At 44.3% G+C, this 15,553-nt stretch overlaps 3 protein-coding genes across 3 annotated transcripts in view; all 3 read right to left on the bottom strand.

The window, feature by feature from the left end:
* LOC135702476 (uncharacterized) overlaps positions 1-15,553 on the bottom strand; it is a 518,995-nt gene that overhangs the window by 116,032 nt on the left and 387,410 nt on the right. The gene's annotated exons all lie outside the window — the stretch shown is intronic.
* On the bottom strand, positions 8,527-10,181 carry LOC135702416 (putative serine protease K12H4.7). The gene is made up of 2 exons (XM_065223454.1): positions 9,734-10,181; positions 8,527-9,677 (listed from the first exon to the last, which is right to left on the bottom strand). The coding sequence occupies exons 1-2, from the start codon at positions 10,138-10,140 to the stop codon at positions 8,582-8,584; spliced, it is 1,503 nt and encodes a 500-aa protein (XP_065079526.1). The 5' UTR covers positions 10,141-10,181; the 3' UTR covers positions 8,527-8,581.
* LOC135702415 (putative serine protease K12H4.7) lies at positions 10,491-12,167 on the bottom strand. The gene is made up of 2 exons (XM_065223453.1): positions 11,709-12,167; positions 10,491-11,635 (listed from the first exon to the last, which is right to left on the bottom strand). The coding sequence occupies exons 1-2, from the start codon at positions 12,113-12,115 to the stop codon at positions 10,549-10,551; spliced, it is 1,494 nt and encodes a 497-aa protein (XP_065079525.1). The 5' UTR covers positions 12,116-12,167; the 3' UTR covers positions 10,491-10,548.

The raw sequence follows: 15,553 nt of genomic DNA, 5'->3' as shown, positions 1-15,553 counted from the left end.
GGTCTGCAGGTTGTCATTCAGCTTTTGAGCACGGGTTCTAGCTACGGTATTCTGCTTGAGTGATCGATTTGGTTGCCTACTTTGGGGCTTCCGATTCGACGGTCAAGGTTCCCCTGTACGTTTTAGGCACGCTTCGTATGGTGTTTCTATGAAAATTCTACACTTTAGTCAGCTTGGAAGCGGACCACAATGGATTTTCCAGGTGACTGCGCACGATTTTTTTTTTCTACGCTCCTCTTGCATGGTCACTGTCTCCAAAACAAGAGCGTTTTATGAACTGAAAAAATACACTGTTATTGTTATTGTTGTTCCCAACAAATGAACGTCAAAAGCTTCTGAAAACGTCCACTAGGAGCGTTGTAATAAGCAAAAGAGTTTGTTCCATTACTAAGTGAGCCATGGTTTATAATATGGAATGTACTAAATTCAACATACACTTACAGCTAGAGCTTAACATAATTACATTACGTTAACAGGGAAATCTACCAACTACGGCGTAGGTTAGAATAGCGAAGGATCTCCCTAGGATCTCCTGGCCAATTTCGTATTCGGTAAGAAACTAAAATTAATGTGAATTACGAGTAAACTGTTGCCTAAAACTAGCTATTATTATTAAACAGGCTACCTCAAACTACATAAGTAAGATCATGAGAGGCACAATTTAATGCAATGTACGCAAAAGAAATTGTTACCAGTTTGCTTCTCGCCCAAAAGTCAGTGAAAGAGATAACAAAGATCGTAGGATGCCACCGGTCCACTGTTCATCGAATTAAACGTTCTCTCCTTGCTGGACCACATCCACGGAAGCCAGGAAGTGGACGTCCGCGATCGGCACGCACTCCAGGGGTCATCAGATCGGTCAAAAGAAAAATAACGGTGAATCCGGTAAGATCGATCCGGAAATTGGCAAAACAAGCCAATCTCTCCAACACCTCGATGCAACGGTTGGTCAAAGATGACTTGAAGGCTTCGTCTAGGGCTAGAGTGAAGCGCCACCTGATAACGAACCGGATTAAGGGACTGCGGCTTGAGAGATCTAAGCGGCTTCTCTCCATCTTGAAGAAGAAAAAACCAATAATCGTGTTCTCTGACGAAAAACTTTTCAACATCGATCCGGTGTCCAACACGCGCACTGACCGGTTTATTTCGCCGAAGAAGATCGAGGAGGTTCCTGAGAACATAAAATTTAAGTTTACCACCAAGAATCCTGCAGGAGTTATGGTTTTCGGAGCAGTCGCGTCCAACGGCTTGAAAATGCCTCCGGTATTCATCAAAGAGGGTCTAAAAGTGAATACGGAGGTCTACATCGGCATTTTGAAGGACCATCTGATGCCATGGATTAAGGTCAAGTTTGGAGAAGACCAATTAGTCGTTTTCCAGCAGGATGGAGCGCCCTGCCATACTTCTAACAGGACCCAAGCTTGGCTCACCGAGAACCTGAATTTTTGGTCGAAGGAGCTTTGGCCCCCCAGCAGCCCGGACTTGAATCCATTGGATAATTCAATATGGGCCTATGTTCAGGCTAAGGCCTGTGAAACCCCCCATCCCAGTGTGGATTCGCTCAAGTCATCCATTCGCAAGGCATGGAACTCGATGCCAGCGTCATATATTACGACCGTGTGTTCCAGATTTCGACCCCGCCTGGAGCAGGTGATCAAGAACCAGGGAGGACACATTGAATAAATGTATTCAAAACATGTCAAATAAACATGGGAGAGCAAAAATATACACATTCCTAGTTGAACACTCAGTCGGTTAACAACGTCCCGGTCTCAGTCGCGCGGCATCTAATTTTTTTCGGTGTTTTTTCCGCCCGAGCGGTTTTTTCACCCCCCCATTGGGTGCCCCAAGTGACCAGTGTGCAACAGAGGAAGTGGAATTCCATGGGCCGAGCCCCTTGGAGTTGCCATCCAGCTTTAATCCACCCCGGTAATCCATCCGGTCGTCAAGCCATTTTTTCATCATCGTGCCGACCCACCAACACCAATCATCACCACCAGCAGCAGCAAACGGACCATCTAGCTGCAACGGCTGATAGGTTGTTTACAACCGGCATAAGTATTAGACAATACATTTTGCAAGTCCATTGCCTCCCTATTGTAGTTTAATTTTGCCTCGTGGCGCGTGACTCTGTCTCTCACCCCTGGTAGGGGAGTATGGGTCATAGTGAGACAACTTTTTGCAAGTAGATATAAGTTTTTTTTTTGTTTCGATTTTTTTTTTTTCTTTTTGATTTGTTCGTACGTCGGGCAAAAAATTTAATTACTAGTAATTAAAATTAATTAATTAGTGAAGGTTTTATTTTTTTTCCTTCTTAAGTGGTTGCGCACCGCTTTTGCGCAACACTTATGGCATCTTCCGATGCCTACGTTACGCGAACCAGATACTATGAACCGTCTTCGAAAGGACCATGGGTTGTCTTTTTTCGGCCCAAAAATAAACCTTTGAAAACTCTCGACATAACGAGAGATTTGCTGCGTAAGTATCCGGGAATCTTGGTACACAAAGAAAGATTCAACAAACTGCGTGTAGAAGCACCGACTTATGATGTGGCAAATAAAATTGCTGATCACGAGTTGTTTAGTGTTGAGTACAACATCTACATCCCTTCTCGAGATGTGGAGATAGAAGGCGTGGTCTCCGACGCGAGTCTGACTGTCGAGGACTTGAAACATGCCTCGGGAACTTTTAAAAACTCGACATTCGCTACCGCGCTAGTGAAGATACTGGATGTAAGGCAACTGCATTCAGCATCTTTGCTAGACGGTAAAAAAGTTTATAAACATTCAGACTCGTTCCGGGTGACTTTCGCAGGTTCAGTTCTCCCAAACTTTGTTAAAATTGATGGTGCTTTTTTTCCGGTGCGGTTGTTTGTACAGAGGGTATATAATTGTACCAACTGCAAAAGGCTGGGACACTCGGCCAGCCATTGCGGCAACAAAACTCGTTGTGGCAAATGTGGTGAAAACCACAAAGAGGATTCTTGCCACAAAGAATCAGTAAAATGCGCTTACTGTGGCGAGAATCCTCACCCCTTGCAGGAGTGCCCGATGTACAAACAGCACTCCGATAAAGTGCAGCGTTCAATCTCTGGACGCTCCAAGCAGACATATGCTCAAATGTTGAAGGCTGCATCAGCCGTCCAAGATGCAAACCAATTTTCGGTTTTGTCAGTTGAAGAATCGGACTCTGACTCATCCGATGAAGGTGATTCTACGGTGGTACACGCACCTTCAAAAATAGACGGTTCCTCAAAAAGAAAATGCCCCTCCCCGAAAGTGCGCCGTAAGAAAACTAAAGTCACCTCCAGACGATTGCCAAATTCCCAGGGTAATGGGGATGAAAAAACAAAACCGAAGGCTCCTGTTGATCCAATCCCTGGATGCAGCAAGAATTTTCCGCCATTGCCCAACAAAGATAAAAAAAATAAAAAAGCTGCTCCTCAAACTTCTCAAAAGAAATCCAAGTCCGAACGAGGTTTGCTAGCTTTTTCGGACATTGTGGAATTCATATTAAACATGTTCAACATACAAGACCCTCTAAGAAGCTTAGTTTCTGCCTTGCTTCCAACGTTAGAATCATATCTTAAGCAATTGACTGTTTCATGGCCCCTCCTTGCATCAATCATATCTTTCGATGGATAATTCGTCGAACGAGGTTGAAGATATGATCACTGTGCTACAGTGGAACTGCCGTAGTCTAGTGCCTAAACTAGACTCGTTCAAATTTTTACTTCACAATTCTGATTGTGATATATTTGCTCTCTGTGAAACATGGCTTTCTTCCGATAAAGAACTCAACTTCCACGATTTTAACATTATACGCCTGGATAGAGACGATTCTTATGGAGGAGTACTTTTAGGGATCAAAAAGTGCTACCCTTTCTACAAAATTTCCCTTCCTGCTCTATCCGGCGTCGAAATCGTTGCTTGCCAAATAAATGTGAAGAACAAAGATCTTTGCATAGCTTCAGTATACGTTCCACCAAGAACCTCCATTAGTCGTAGTCAACTCTGGAATCTAGTTTCGATTCTTCCATCCCCAGTATTAATTCTGGGTGATATGAACTCCCATGGTACTGGGTGGGGCGATCTATATGACGACAATAGAGCGGCTATTTTTTACGATTTATGTGACGATTTCAATTTGACTATTTTGAACACTGGTGAAGCGACACGTATAGCAAAACCTCCGGCTCGAGAAAGCCGACTCGACCTATCTTTGTGTTCAAGATCGCTATCATTGGATTGTCAGTGGAAGGTTATCAATGATCCCCATGGTAGCGATCATTTGCCAATTATCATTTCAATAAAGTGTGGCCCTCACTCTGCAGAACCATCTCGGGTTCCATTTGATCTTACAAGGAACATCGACTGGCAGAAATATGCAACGGCGGTGACAATCGGTGTCGAATCAATAGATGCGCTTCCACCATTGGAAGAATATCGATTCCTAGCCGATTTGATTTACAAAAGCTCACTGGAAGCACAAAAAAGAAAAGTTCCAAGTGCACCCTTTAAAAGGAGACCAGCCACACCTGGTTGGGACGAAGAATGCACAAAATTGTATGTAGAAAAATCTGATGCTTTCAAAGCTTTTCGTAGACACAAAACCTCCACTTACTTCGAGGAATATTCAAAGCTTGAGACAAAGCTGAAACAATTAATCAAAGCAAAAAAACGCGGTTATTGGCGCAATTTCGTCGAGGGACTCTCACGAGAAACCTCAATGAACACCTTGTGGAGGGTGGCTCGCAACATGCGTAACCGCTCATCTTTCAATGAGAGTGAAGAATACTCCAACCGATGGATATTCGATTTCGCTAAAAAGGTCTGTCCGGACTCAGTTCCAGCACAAAATATTCTTCGAGAAGCGTCTCCTAGCGGCGGCTCTCTGGATAGACCATTCTCAATGCTGGATTTCTCTATGGCTCTTCTTTCATCGAACAACTCCTCACCGGGAAGCGATATGATTAAATTCAATCTTCTGAAAAATCTCCCAGATATCGCTAAAAGACGCTTGCTAGATTTATTCAATTCCTTGCTAGAAAACAACATTGTACCGCCTGAATGGAGACAGGTCAAAGTAATAGCCATTAAAAAACCTGGCAAATCAGCGTCTGACCATAACTCATACCGTCCGATTGCTATGCTTTCGTGCATTAGGAAATTGTTGGAGAAAATGATCCTTCGGAGACTCGATCACTGGGTCGAATCAAATAACTTGCTATCAAATACACAATTTGGGTTCCGCAAGAGCAAAGGAACAAACGATTGTCTAGCGCTGCTTTCCACAGATATTCAACTGGCCTTTGCACACAAGGAGCAATTGGCTTCAGTATTCTTGGACATTAAGGGGGCTTTTGATTCAGTTTCCATTGAAATTCTGTCAGACAATCTGCACAGATGTGGACTTTCTGGAATTTTAAATAATTTCTTGTACAATTTGTTGTCAGAAAAGCAAATGAACTTTTCCCTTGGACAACTGACAACTTCCAGAATTAGCTACATGGGCCTGCCCCAAGGCTCATGTCTCAGCCCTCTTCTTTATAACTTTTACGTCAAAGATATCGACAACTGTTTGGCAGAACAATGCACGCTAAGACAACTTGCAGATGACGGTGTGGTTTCCGTAAGAGGTCCACATGCCGTGGACTTGCAAGGACCATTGCAAAATTCCTTAGATAACTTGTCTTCTTGGGCTATGAATCTAGGGATCGAATTCTCGCCGCAGAAAACTGAACTGGTAGTGTTTACTCGAAAGCGGTACCCAGCCCAAATGCATCTTAATCTTTTGGGCAGAAACATTACTCAATCATTGTCTTTCAAGTACCTTGGGGTCTGGTTTGATTCAAAGTGCACTTGGAATGCCCATATTACGTATTTGAAGCAAAAATGTCAGCAGAGGATCAACTTTCTCCGTTCAATTTGCGGCACATGGTGGGGTGCTCATCCGGGAGACCTCATAACGCTTTATAAAACAACAATTCTCTCTGTTCTAGAGTACGGCTCTTTCTGCTTTCTCTCGGCAAGAAAAAGTCACCTAATAAAATTGGAACGAATTCAATATCGTTGTCTGCGTATTGCTCTAGGCTGTATGCACTCAACGCATAACATGAGTCTCGAGGTTCTGGCAGGAGTAACACCCCTCCAGAACCGTTTCTGGGAGCTCTCTCTCAGAATACTAATCAAATGCGGAGTGACAAACACACTTATAATTGCTAATTTTGAAGAAATTCTTGGGTTGAACACACAATCTCGATTTATGAGAATCTACCACCACTACATATCATCAGATATGTGTCTTCCTTGTTATACTCCAGACCGTGTTCACTTCACCAATCGCAGTTCCTCAATTGAATATGATCTGACCATGAAACAAGCAACTCATGGGATTCCCGATCAACTTCGACCTATTATTATCCCACGTATTTTTACTGAAAAGTACCAACAAGTCAATTGCATGAAAAGATATTTTACAGACGGGTTCCGTCTCAATGGATCCACTGGCTTCGGTGTCTTCAATGAAAACTCTAGCGCCTTCCGCAAACTTCAGGAACCTTGTTCCGTTTTTGTTGCTGAGCTGGCAGCAATCAACTTCGCATTGGGGATGATTTCCAATATGCCCACAGACCATTACTTCATCTTCTCGGATAGTCTCAGTTCGATTGAGGCTATTCGGTCGATGAAACAAGGTAGGCACTCATCTTATTTCCTTTCAAAGGTAAGGAAGCAGATGTGTGTGCTGGTCGAAAGATCATATATGATTACCTTTGTATGGGTCCCCTCACATTGCTCAATCCCAGGCAATGAGAAGGCGGACTCTCTCGCAAAGGTGGGCGCGCAGGAAGACGAATTGTATGACAGGCAAATTTCACACGATGAATTTTACCATTTAGTGCGTCAGAGTACCTTTTCGAGTTGGCAAACCGATTGGGACACTGGAAATCTTGGACGGTGGTTACATTCAATTATTCCTAATGTTTCTTCGAGAGCGTGGTTTAAAGGCTTGGGCTTAAGTCGTGACTTCATTCGCGTGATGAGTAGACTTATGTCCAACCACTACTCGCTAGATGCTCATCTCAATAGAATAAACCTCGTGGACAGCAACATCTGTCGGTGTGGAAACGGTTACGATGACATCGAACACGCAGTTTGGCAATGTACGGATAATGACGCCGCCAGAGAGCGACTTTTGAATACCCTCGAGGCCCAAGGAAGACAACCCTATGTTCCTATCAGAGACGTGTTGGCAACCCGTGATCTCTGCTATATGCAGTCCGTTTATGTTTTTCTTCAAATGTCTAGTATAAGAATTTAATTCCTTTTGTCTTTTGTCTCTCTTTATTAGTTTTTGTTTGTCTTGTCCCCCCGTCTCGATGAGTCTCATCGTCGCCCACTGGTCACCCACCATAGCCGGTCGAACTCCGGACGAAGCTAGAACAGCACTACCGTTCATACTGGCGACAACGCTCTGATGAGACAACGAAACCCTACCCCAAGCTCCTCCCCTGATCCTATCCTTCGAAAATGTACCCTTCTAACCTCGAGTAAGCCGCGAGTAATCGGCCCAACTCCTACTAGACATAGAATTAAGTGAATTTTGTTACACACAGTGAACAATGAATTATCGGCTCCGTAAAGCTAACGCGATTGAGCCTCCCAAATAAACGAACTAGATAAAAAAAAAAAAAAAAGCAAAAATATATTTGTTTCAATCAGCAGTTTAGAAGGAATCACATTTAATTGGAAAAAATGTCCCATGTCGCATTTTTTTATGGGTCATACTGTACTCACTAGAATAGGCTGGATACGGATCGACTAGCACTCAGAGTATTTGCCAGGATATTCGTTGGAAACGAGTGAGAAAGTTGGAAAGGAACACTAACTCAGTGCCAACATTTCAATAGGGCGTAATTGCATTTGTAATCAATGGCTTTATCCGTCGATTTCTCGCAAATAAAGGCCTACCGCTCCAAATTAACAATGCAAGCTTTTATTCGCGAGAAATCGTCTCCGAAGCTCACCGAACCTTACCGAAGTCTTGCCTTAGGGTTGATGCATATATTATGTCACGCTCTAAGGGGGAGGAGGGATCTAAAATTTTGTGACAAGCAATGCATTAGGTATAGGAAAAACGTCACGATATGGGGGGGGGGGGGGAGGGGGTAATTTTTTGCTCGATTTAGCGTGACATAATTAATGCATGGGCCCTTATGAGAGAAGCTACCCGGAGAGGGAAAGCGATGCGATAATGAGTAGGCACTCATCGGAACACAGAAGCACTGCTGTTCGGTATGTTTGCAGCTGCTCGTGACGTGAAAACCTTCAAGGAGCCATCAGTAATGATGGGATGAGAATGGAGGAGGATGCGTCGTTCCCCCTGAGAGTTTCAATTACAGTATGCGTCGAAATAACTCTAGAGTACAGCGATGCCGGACAGAAATGTTGACCTGGTCCCCTGAAAGATCAATTCTTGATAAGAAATTCCCTTTTTTTATATATAAGAAAACACCTTCATAACCTCGACCAGCTCCATTAGCACGTGTATTATAAATTCTTTAACATCCAACAGTTTAAATTTACTGTCCCTTATATGGAACCATCCTCTGCCAGACCCACAGTTCGATGTACTTTTGGATCTGATGCTTAGCCTCGAGCAGTTCGGGTGAATTGTAACCGCTGATCGAGTTCAGATCCGGGCTGTTGAAGTATCCCGGAATAACGATGGCACCAGAAGCCGGCTGGTAGTACTCGGTGATACTGACATCCCGCACCGGATCCAGTCCACCATTGGTAAACAGAACGTTGGAGATACGGGGATTCTGTCCACCAAAGTGCATATTGGTCAGGTGGACACCGTCGGCAACCACCTCGCTAGTAACCCAATCGCCGAACACGGACTTGCAGAAGTTCAGGTAGAAGTACATGGTAACACGATAGCCGAAGGGTTGGTCAGCAGAGTCCGCGGTCAGGAACCATCCGAACTCGGTACAGAACTGATAAACACGCTGACGAATTCCCAAGATGGCGTTTTCTGGATAGCCGATGTTTTCGAACTTGTGAGCTGCGACGGTAGTATCGAAATCGAATGGCATGCAGTCCAGGTACGAGTAGAAGTCTTCTATCCAGTTGGCGATCGTTTGCAAGTCAGTTACTTCGGTGCTGTTGTTCAACTGTTCGCAGAGATATTTCGTTGATTCTGTGTTCTGTTCGGACAGGATGGCGCGTTGGATAGCTTCCTTGATATTGTAGAAGAAGGTTTCCACGTCGAGCATGGTATCTGTATCGACCGGTTCGCAGGTGTTGAACATGTCGGTAACGGTGGTTGTCAAGCCAGCATCCATCAGGTTTTCGGCCGTGCGGAAAGCGCGCCAGATTTGGCTGTAGCATTCATTCGAGCCGAAGTCACGAATCACCTCACCGATCTCCTTGGCGTACTCTTTGAAGTTGAAGCGAGCTTCAACCTGTCCACTGGAAACCCAAGCACCTTCAACCAGATGCGGGTAGCGTTGACGCATCCACGTGGCAATGGCTCCAGCATAGCCAGTTCCGAGCAGGATGACGCGAGCGTTGTCGTCACGTACGACGTTGTGACGCACGTGATAGATCAATTCGGCTAAATCAACCATTGCCTGTTCTACAGTCAGGAACTGGAGATTTTCGACCGAGAGATCGCTGTGTAGAAAAGGAAGTTAGCAGTGATGTATGGAGGATGAAGTTTAAAATCTTACGAAACGGGGAAGCTGTGTCCGTAGTATCGGTGCTCGTTGGTAATCATCCAAGCATTTTCGTAGCTGGCAATGTCGTGGAAGTGTCCGTGTTCGATGTAGTATTGCTCCAGCGGCCAGTTTCCACCGACGAAGATGAAGATTGGGCCTCCCGGTTTGTAGAACTCATCGTTGGAATAATACTCAAATTCGAAGGTATCGCGATTCTGCGGGTTGAAATGATCGACGCGGGTGCGGAACTTGTATCCGATGGTGTGAGGGTTGGTCGATTTGTATCCCTCGGGAACGTGTGGAATCGGATATGACTCCAACATCTTCTCCACGATTGGAGAAACTCGGAGAGGTTTCTTCTCAGCAAGGGCCATCGCGGCCAATGCCAACAAGGTGACCAGAATAAGTCGGTTCGCCATCTTTTTTAGAAAGGAGTGCGATTCCTTCGACGATTCGTCAAAGACTGGCACAATGGATTGGTTGAAGTCATAAGGTTAGCTAGGGTTACAGATGGCGTAGAGTTTCAGGGATTTCTGGGGTCGTAAATATGATCTAATCGGGGGATCGTATCGAACCAGTCTGACAGCTGTACTGATAATAGGATTGTTGAATGATTTACCGTTTTTTTTTGATTGCGTAATAGCGCCGTAATCGAGACTGTAGATAACGGAGGTTTGTGGGATTTACCAGGAATTTTTCAAAAGGTTTCGAAGTATTGGAAGCAAACAGGGTGATACTTTAATAATTATCTTTGTATTTGTGTCTTGTATTACCAAATTACAACTAACTAGTGACCATGTCAAGATAACTCTGTTCTAATGATTTGCTTAAACTGGAACAATCGGTTCAAAAAGCCAGCTCTCGATGAACAGCTGTACATAGTGTTTGGCTTCGAGCATGGCGGGTGAGTCGTAGCCACTGATCGAGTACAGATCCTCAGTGTGAAAGTAACCCGGAATAACCATGGCGCTGGACCCTGCCTGGTAATACTCAGTGATCGAAACATCGCGAGAGGGATCGTAACCTCCGTTGGTAAACAGTACATTGGAGATCCGGGGGTTTTGACCACCGAAGTGCATGTTGGTCAAGTGGACTCCATCGACAACCACTTCACTGGTGAGCCATTCGCCGAACACGGCTTTGCAGATGTTCAAGAAGAAGTACTGGGTGACGCGATAGCCGAAAGGCTGATCCGGGGAATCCGCAGTCAGGAACCAACCAAACTCCGTGCAAAGTTGATAGGTGCGTGCGCGTAGACCATAGACGGAATTTTCCGGGTACTCGTTATCGGTGTATTTCAGGGTTCTTACGGCAGCATCAAAGTCAAATGGCATGCAATTTAGGTAGTCGTAGTGCTCCTGAACCCAAGCGCCAATTATGTGAAGATCGGTGGTTTCCGTACTGTTGTACAATTTCTCGCACAGTTTTGTGGTTGATTCTGTGTCCAGGTCGTCTAGGATTGCCGATTGCAAGGCAGTCTTGACGTGGAAGAAGAAAGTCTCAACATCCAGCATAGTATCCGTATCGATTGGTTCGCAGGTGTTGAATAGCTCCGTGACCGTAGTATTCAATCCAACATCCAAGAGATTCTCCGCCGTGCGGAAAGCCCTCCAGATTTGGCTGTAGCATTCATTCGATCCGTGCTCGCGGATCAGTTCACCGATTTCCATTGCGTACTCTTTGAAGTTGAAGCGGGCCTCGACTTGTCCGCTGGAAATCCAGGCACCATCAACCAGATGAGGATACCGTTGACGCATCCACGTGGCAATCGCTCCAGAATAGCCCCATCCCAGCAAAATGACTCGAGCATTATCATCGCGAACCACATTATGACGCAGGTGATGAACCCATTCGGCCAAGTCAACCATTGCCTGTTCGACAGTCAGGTAACGGAGATTCTCGACCTCGAGATCACTAGAGACAAAAAATCACATCCCAAGTGTTAGAACCCAATCTGTCCTAAAATCTAAATTCAAAATAAACTTACGGAGTAGGGATGCTGTGTCCATAGAATCGGTGCTCATTGGAGAACAACCACGCATGCTCGTAACTGGCAATGTCGTGGAAGTGTCCATGTTCAATGAAGTACGAATTCAGGGGGAAGCTTCCACCGACGACGATGAAGATAGGGCCTCCAGGACTGTAGTGCGCATCGTTGGAGTAGTATTCAAACTCGAAAGTGGCGCGGTTTTGAGGATTGAAGTGATCCAGACGGGTGCGGAACTTATAGCCAATCGTGCGTGCATTGGACGATTTGTATCCTTCGGGGATATCTGGCATTGGGAACACATCCAGCATCTTCTCTACGACGGGATCGACATTGATGGGCTTCCTTTGGGCAACGGCCACAGCGGCCAGCGCCAACAGGGCCACCAGCACCAGTTTGTTCGCCATGATTGAGAACGTATCTTCCAACTTCGACGGTTCGTCGAAAACTAATTTGGCTCAATTCGGTTACCCGACAGGAAATAGCATCGCTTTACGATAAATCAGAGGAATTCAATGGATCATAAACAGTGAGTTTCTAATCAGCCAGTCTACATCTGGGAACAACAAGCAGTTGCCGTTATCGGATCGAGTGGCATATTTGGTGGAATGACTTTACAAGGTTCCTGCTTGGCCACAGTACGCTTGAGATAAGCTACCTACTGACCAAGATTAGGCTGGATCGATCCGCGCAAGCAGGCTACTGGTTGATAACGTTTAATAGCGTGTTTCCAGTGATGCAATTATTTTGCCATATTAATAGTGGACTTTCCTGAATGACCTTCATGTGATTCCATTCGGTCGGAAGAAGCACCGAATTACCACTGTTTACGTTGAGCAGAGCTGATAGATATCATTTGCGTCGGACTTCGAGATCGAGAATTTCGAACTTATTGGGTACTTCAAGAGCCTTCGGAAGACTTTCAAGTTTTTGAAAAAGCCTCCAAAGGAATCACAGTGTAACCAGTAACGCTGGTAGATCACCTTTTCGTGGTGCGTAACTGGTATAAGGTCTACCACCGAACCCAAGTCCTGACAACTTCAAACTAGGAAACGTACGGTAAGAGATTTCCACGTTTCATCCATTTAATGGATTCTGAAGCATGGTGTTTAAATCTCTTCCAGTTGCAGTATAAAATTCTTCGCCAGAAAGCTGTTGAAATCAGCGTTCACAAAGAAAGATTTTAATTTAACGAATGCACGTGCAGAATTTTAAAATGCTGGTTCTTTTGTTTGGTAGCCATCTTAAAAACAGAATGCAAAATTCCAAAACCAAAAATGGAGAAAGATTTCGTAGACACACACCTTCGAAAATCGACGTTTGTTATTGTTGAAAGTGCACGCTAAACCAAGGGGTAATCAACTCTGCACACTGTGCCGAAACACAGCATGGCACACTATTCGGCTCTTTAGGACAAACGTTGGCAAGTAGGATACAATCAACATAATATAAAATGGCATTATTGTCGAGAGTTGACGTTTTTCTTTGTTTACTCCATTGGACTTCACATCGGGTTTGGATTCCAAGGAAAAATGCTGTGAGTATTTCCTGCACCTGTCTGTTTGTTCCATGAAACTAAGTTTATCACATCCGATTCGTAGTGAAAATACCAGCGGCTCGAGGTTTCGTCCAGAATAGCTTCACGTCAACAGAGTTCTTCCATACTATGGTCGGTCGAGATTGTCGATACGACAGTCAAGATGGTCAAAATGGGTTCCCTCCAGCAATGGTTGGTCAAATGCCTGTAAGATCGTCCAATACGACGGTACGGTGCGGAATGCGATCGGCGAACTGAATGGACAAAAATGCTCTGAATGACGACAATTTTGTGCGAGCTGCGAAGGATGTTTGTTTTGTTTTACAAGGTTGTTATGCAGAACGAACGATAAAGAAAAAAAAAACCACATCATAAGCGAGGGGAGCGACACATCTAAATCTCAATTCTAGAGGCTCAAAAAATCATCTACTTGCATCGAGCATCATCTTTTTGCAGGTTATCTTCAGAATCGTCATCAATATTCTTTATATCTACTCAGCGTGCATGCAGCTAGCCACATCAAAACACAATCTTTCCTGATTCGTAGATGGAGTCACCCCCTCGATCATAGGGGGTGTGGGTGATGGGTTTTGTATTTCGGCCAAGTTTAAATCCCAGTCTTGCCAAGGGTATTCGGGGTTGAAAATTGTATCGTTTCTCCTACGTTTTACCTTAGGTATCCTTGCCAGTCATTGGTTTCAATTGGTATGGATTTCGATGGGAAATCCACAGGATTTTACAGGGACGTCCATACAAGTCTCAGTACTTATTGGGGGATGTCGATACGCATTAACCACAAATATTTCGTCAGGTCTGGAAGATTGCCTTAGCAAAACAGTATAGGATTTATAGGAACAGATCAATGCAATCAAAAATGCAATTACATTCTATTCCGTGAGTACACCCCATCATCAACGATCCAATCTGCACTCTTCTGTTGCACTAGTTCGTCTCAAAAGGATCCGGTGCGATGCGATGGGTGGCCTGCCAATCAATCAGTTATAACAACAATCAATACGAAACTAACGATTTTAAATTGGCTCACTACTTGACTAACCTATTGGTCCCAAGCAAACGATTAACGTATCCCATTCTAGTCGAAATTCTAGTACTACGCAATGTTTGTTTTGATTAGCTATGAAAGTTTGACAGATAAAATGAGGGGTTATTGGTTTTTCCTATGTTTCGAGGGGTGAATCGATTAGCTTGGGACCGAAGAGAGTACCAGAGCTGAGCCAAAAAGTTGAGCACGTTTCTTCGGGACCTGCTGGTCTTAGGGTTACCTCTATGGTTGAACTGCAGATGCGAAGTTTTTCTGGATCGTGCACCATTCCCGAGATATGACAGATATGAAGTGGGGGGTCATTTGATGGTATTCACTGGTGGTACATTAACCGTTGGTTTTGATTTGAGGTACCATGTGGAAGGTATAACATCTGCAAAGGATCGTGAAATTGATAGTCTTGAACGTGTGTAATTGGGTGATGGTAGAAGACATCACAATCTGCGATACGATAGGCTTGGGTGATGTCATCGAAGTTGCATAGTTCTGAGTCGATCAGAACTGTTTCGAGTATGTTGTTTCTAGGGTGGAAGGGAAATTTCGGCCGTTCGAGTTCTGGGTTTGATTTTGTCGGGGAGCATTTTACTGGCAGCTGGTGAAAATTTCATCCACCGTCCGTTTCTTGTGGGCGGGTCGTATAGGTTCAGTCCCTCTTCCACTGCCCAATCCGCTTTTATTCCAATGAGAATGAAGCTTAATATTTGATGATGATGATCTTGAATACTTTAGAGCAGGCACAATGTACTGTAATCCCACGGAAATTGTCCACCTTTCACTCTGGTCGTCTATCTTGGAGATCGGGAGCATGTACGAAGATTTCCCAATGCGTTGGAGATTCACCCTGCCGTAACGGAATATTGAACCGCTTCGATAACGGTGGAAAGCTCTGCAGAGTACCTTCTGGTTGGCAGATGACTCCTTCGCCAACTTGGACTAATGCTACCGTTGAATCGTTGAAAGGGTTCTATAACATTCCCCAGAAAACCATTCCCCAGAATCTCATTCCCCAGAATGAACCATTCCTCAGAATGAACATTCCCCAGAAAAGTATGCCATGTATTAGATTAACTATTTTTGTTTATTATAGTCACTCCTGGAATCTTCTTTCGCGTATATAAAAAGAATAGAAAAACTTCTTAATGGCGTTTTTTTTTCTTTTTTTTTGTAAAATATTGTTTATTTAGGTCTTGCAATAAATAATATATTCAAGATATTTAAAAAATATATCAATCTTCTAGAGTCAAA

This window comes from Ochlerotatus camptorhynchus, unplaced genomic scaffold (assembly GCF_037179485.1).
Source record: "Ochlerotatus camptorhynchus isolate MF236.1 unplaced genomic scaffold, CSIRO-AGI_Acam_v1.1 ptg000193l, whole genome shotgun sequence".
Lineage (NCBI taxonomy): Eukaryota > Metazoa > Arthropoda > Insecta > Diptera > Culicidae > Ochlerotatus > Ochlerotatus camptorhynchus.
This window is presented reverse-complemented; position numbering and strand designations above follow the sequence as displayed.

Excerpts from the sequence above, each read along its gene's own strand:
- LOC135702415 (XM_065223453.1), bottom strand. The coding sequence starts at position 12,115 with ATGGCGAACAAACTGGTGCTGGTGGCCCTGTTGGCGCTGGCCGCTGTG. Across the intron at positions 11,636-11,708 it reads GGACACAGCATCCCTACTCC|TGATCTCGAGGTCGAGAATC; the intron begins GTAAGTTTATTT and ends TTTTGTCTCTAG.
- LOC135702416 (XM_065223454.1), bottom strand. The coding sequence starts at position 10,140 with ATGGCGAACCGACTTATTCTGGTCACCTTGTTGGCATTGGCCGCGATG. Across the intron at positions 9,678-9,733 it reads GGACACAGCTTCCCCGTTTC|CGATCTCTCGGTCGAAAATC; the intron begins GTAAGATTTTAA and ends TTTTCTACACAG.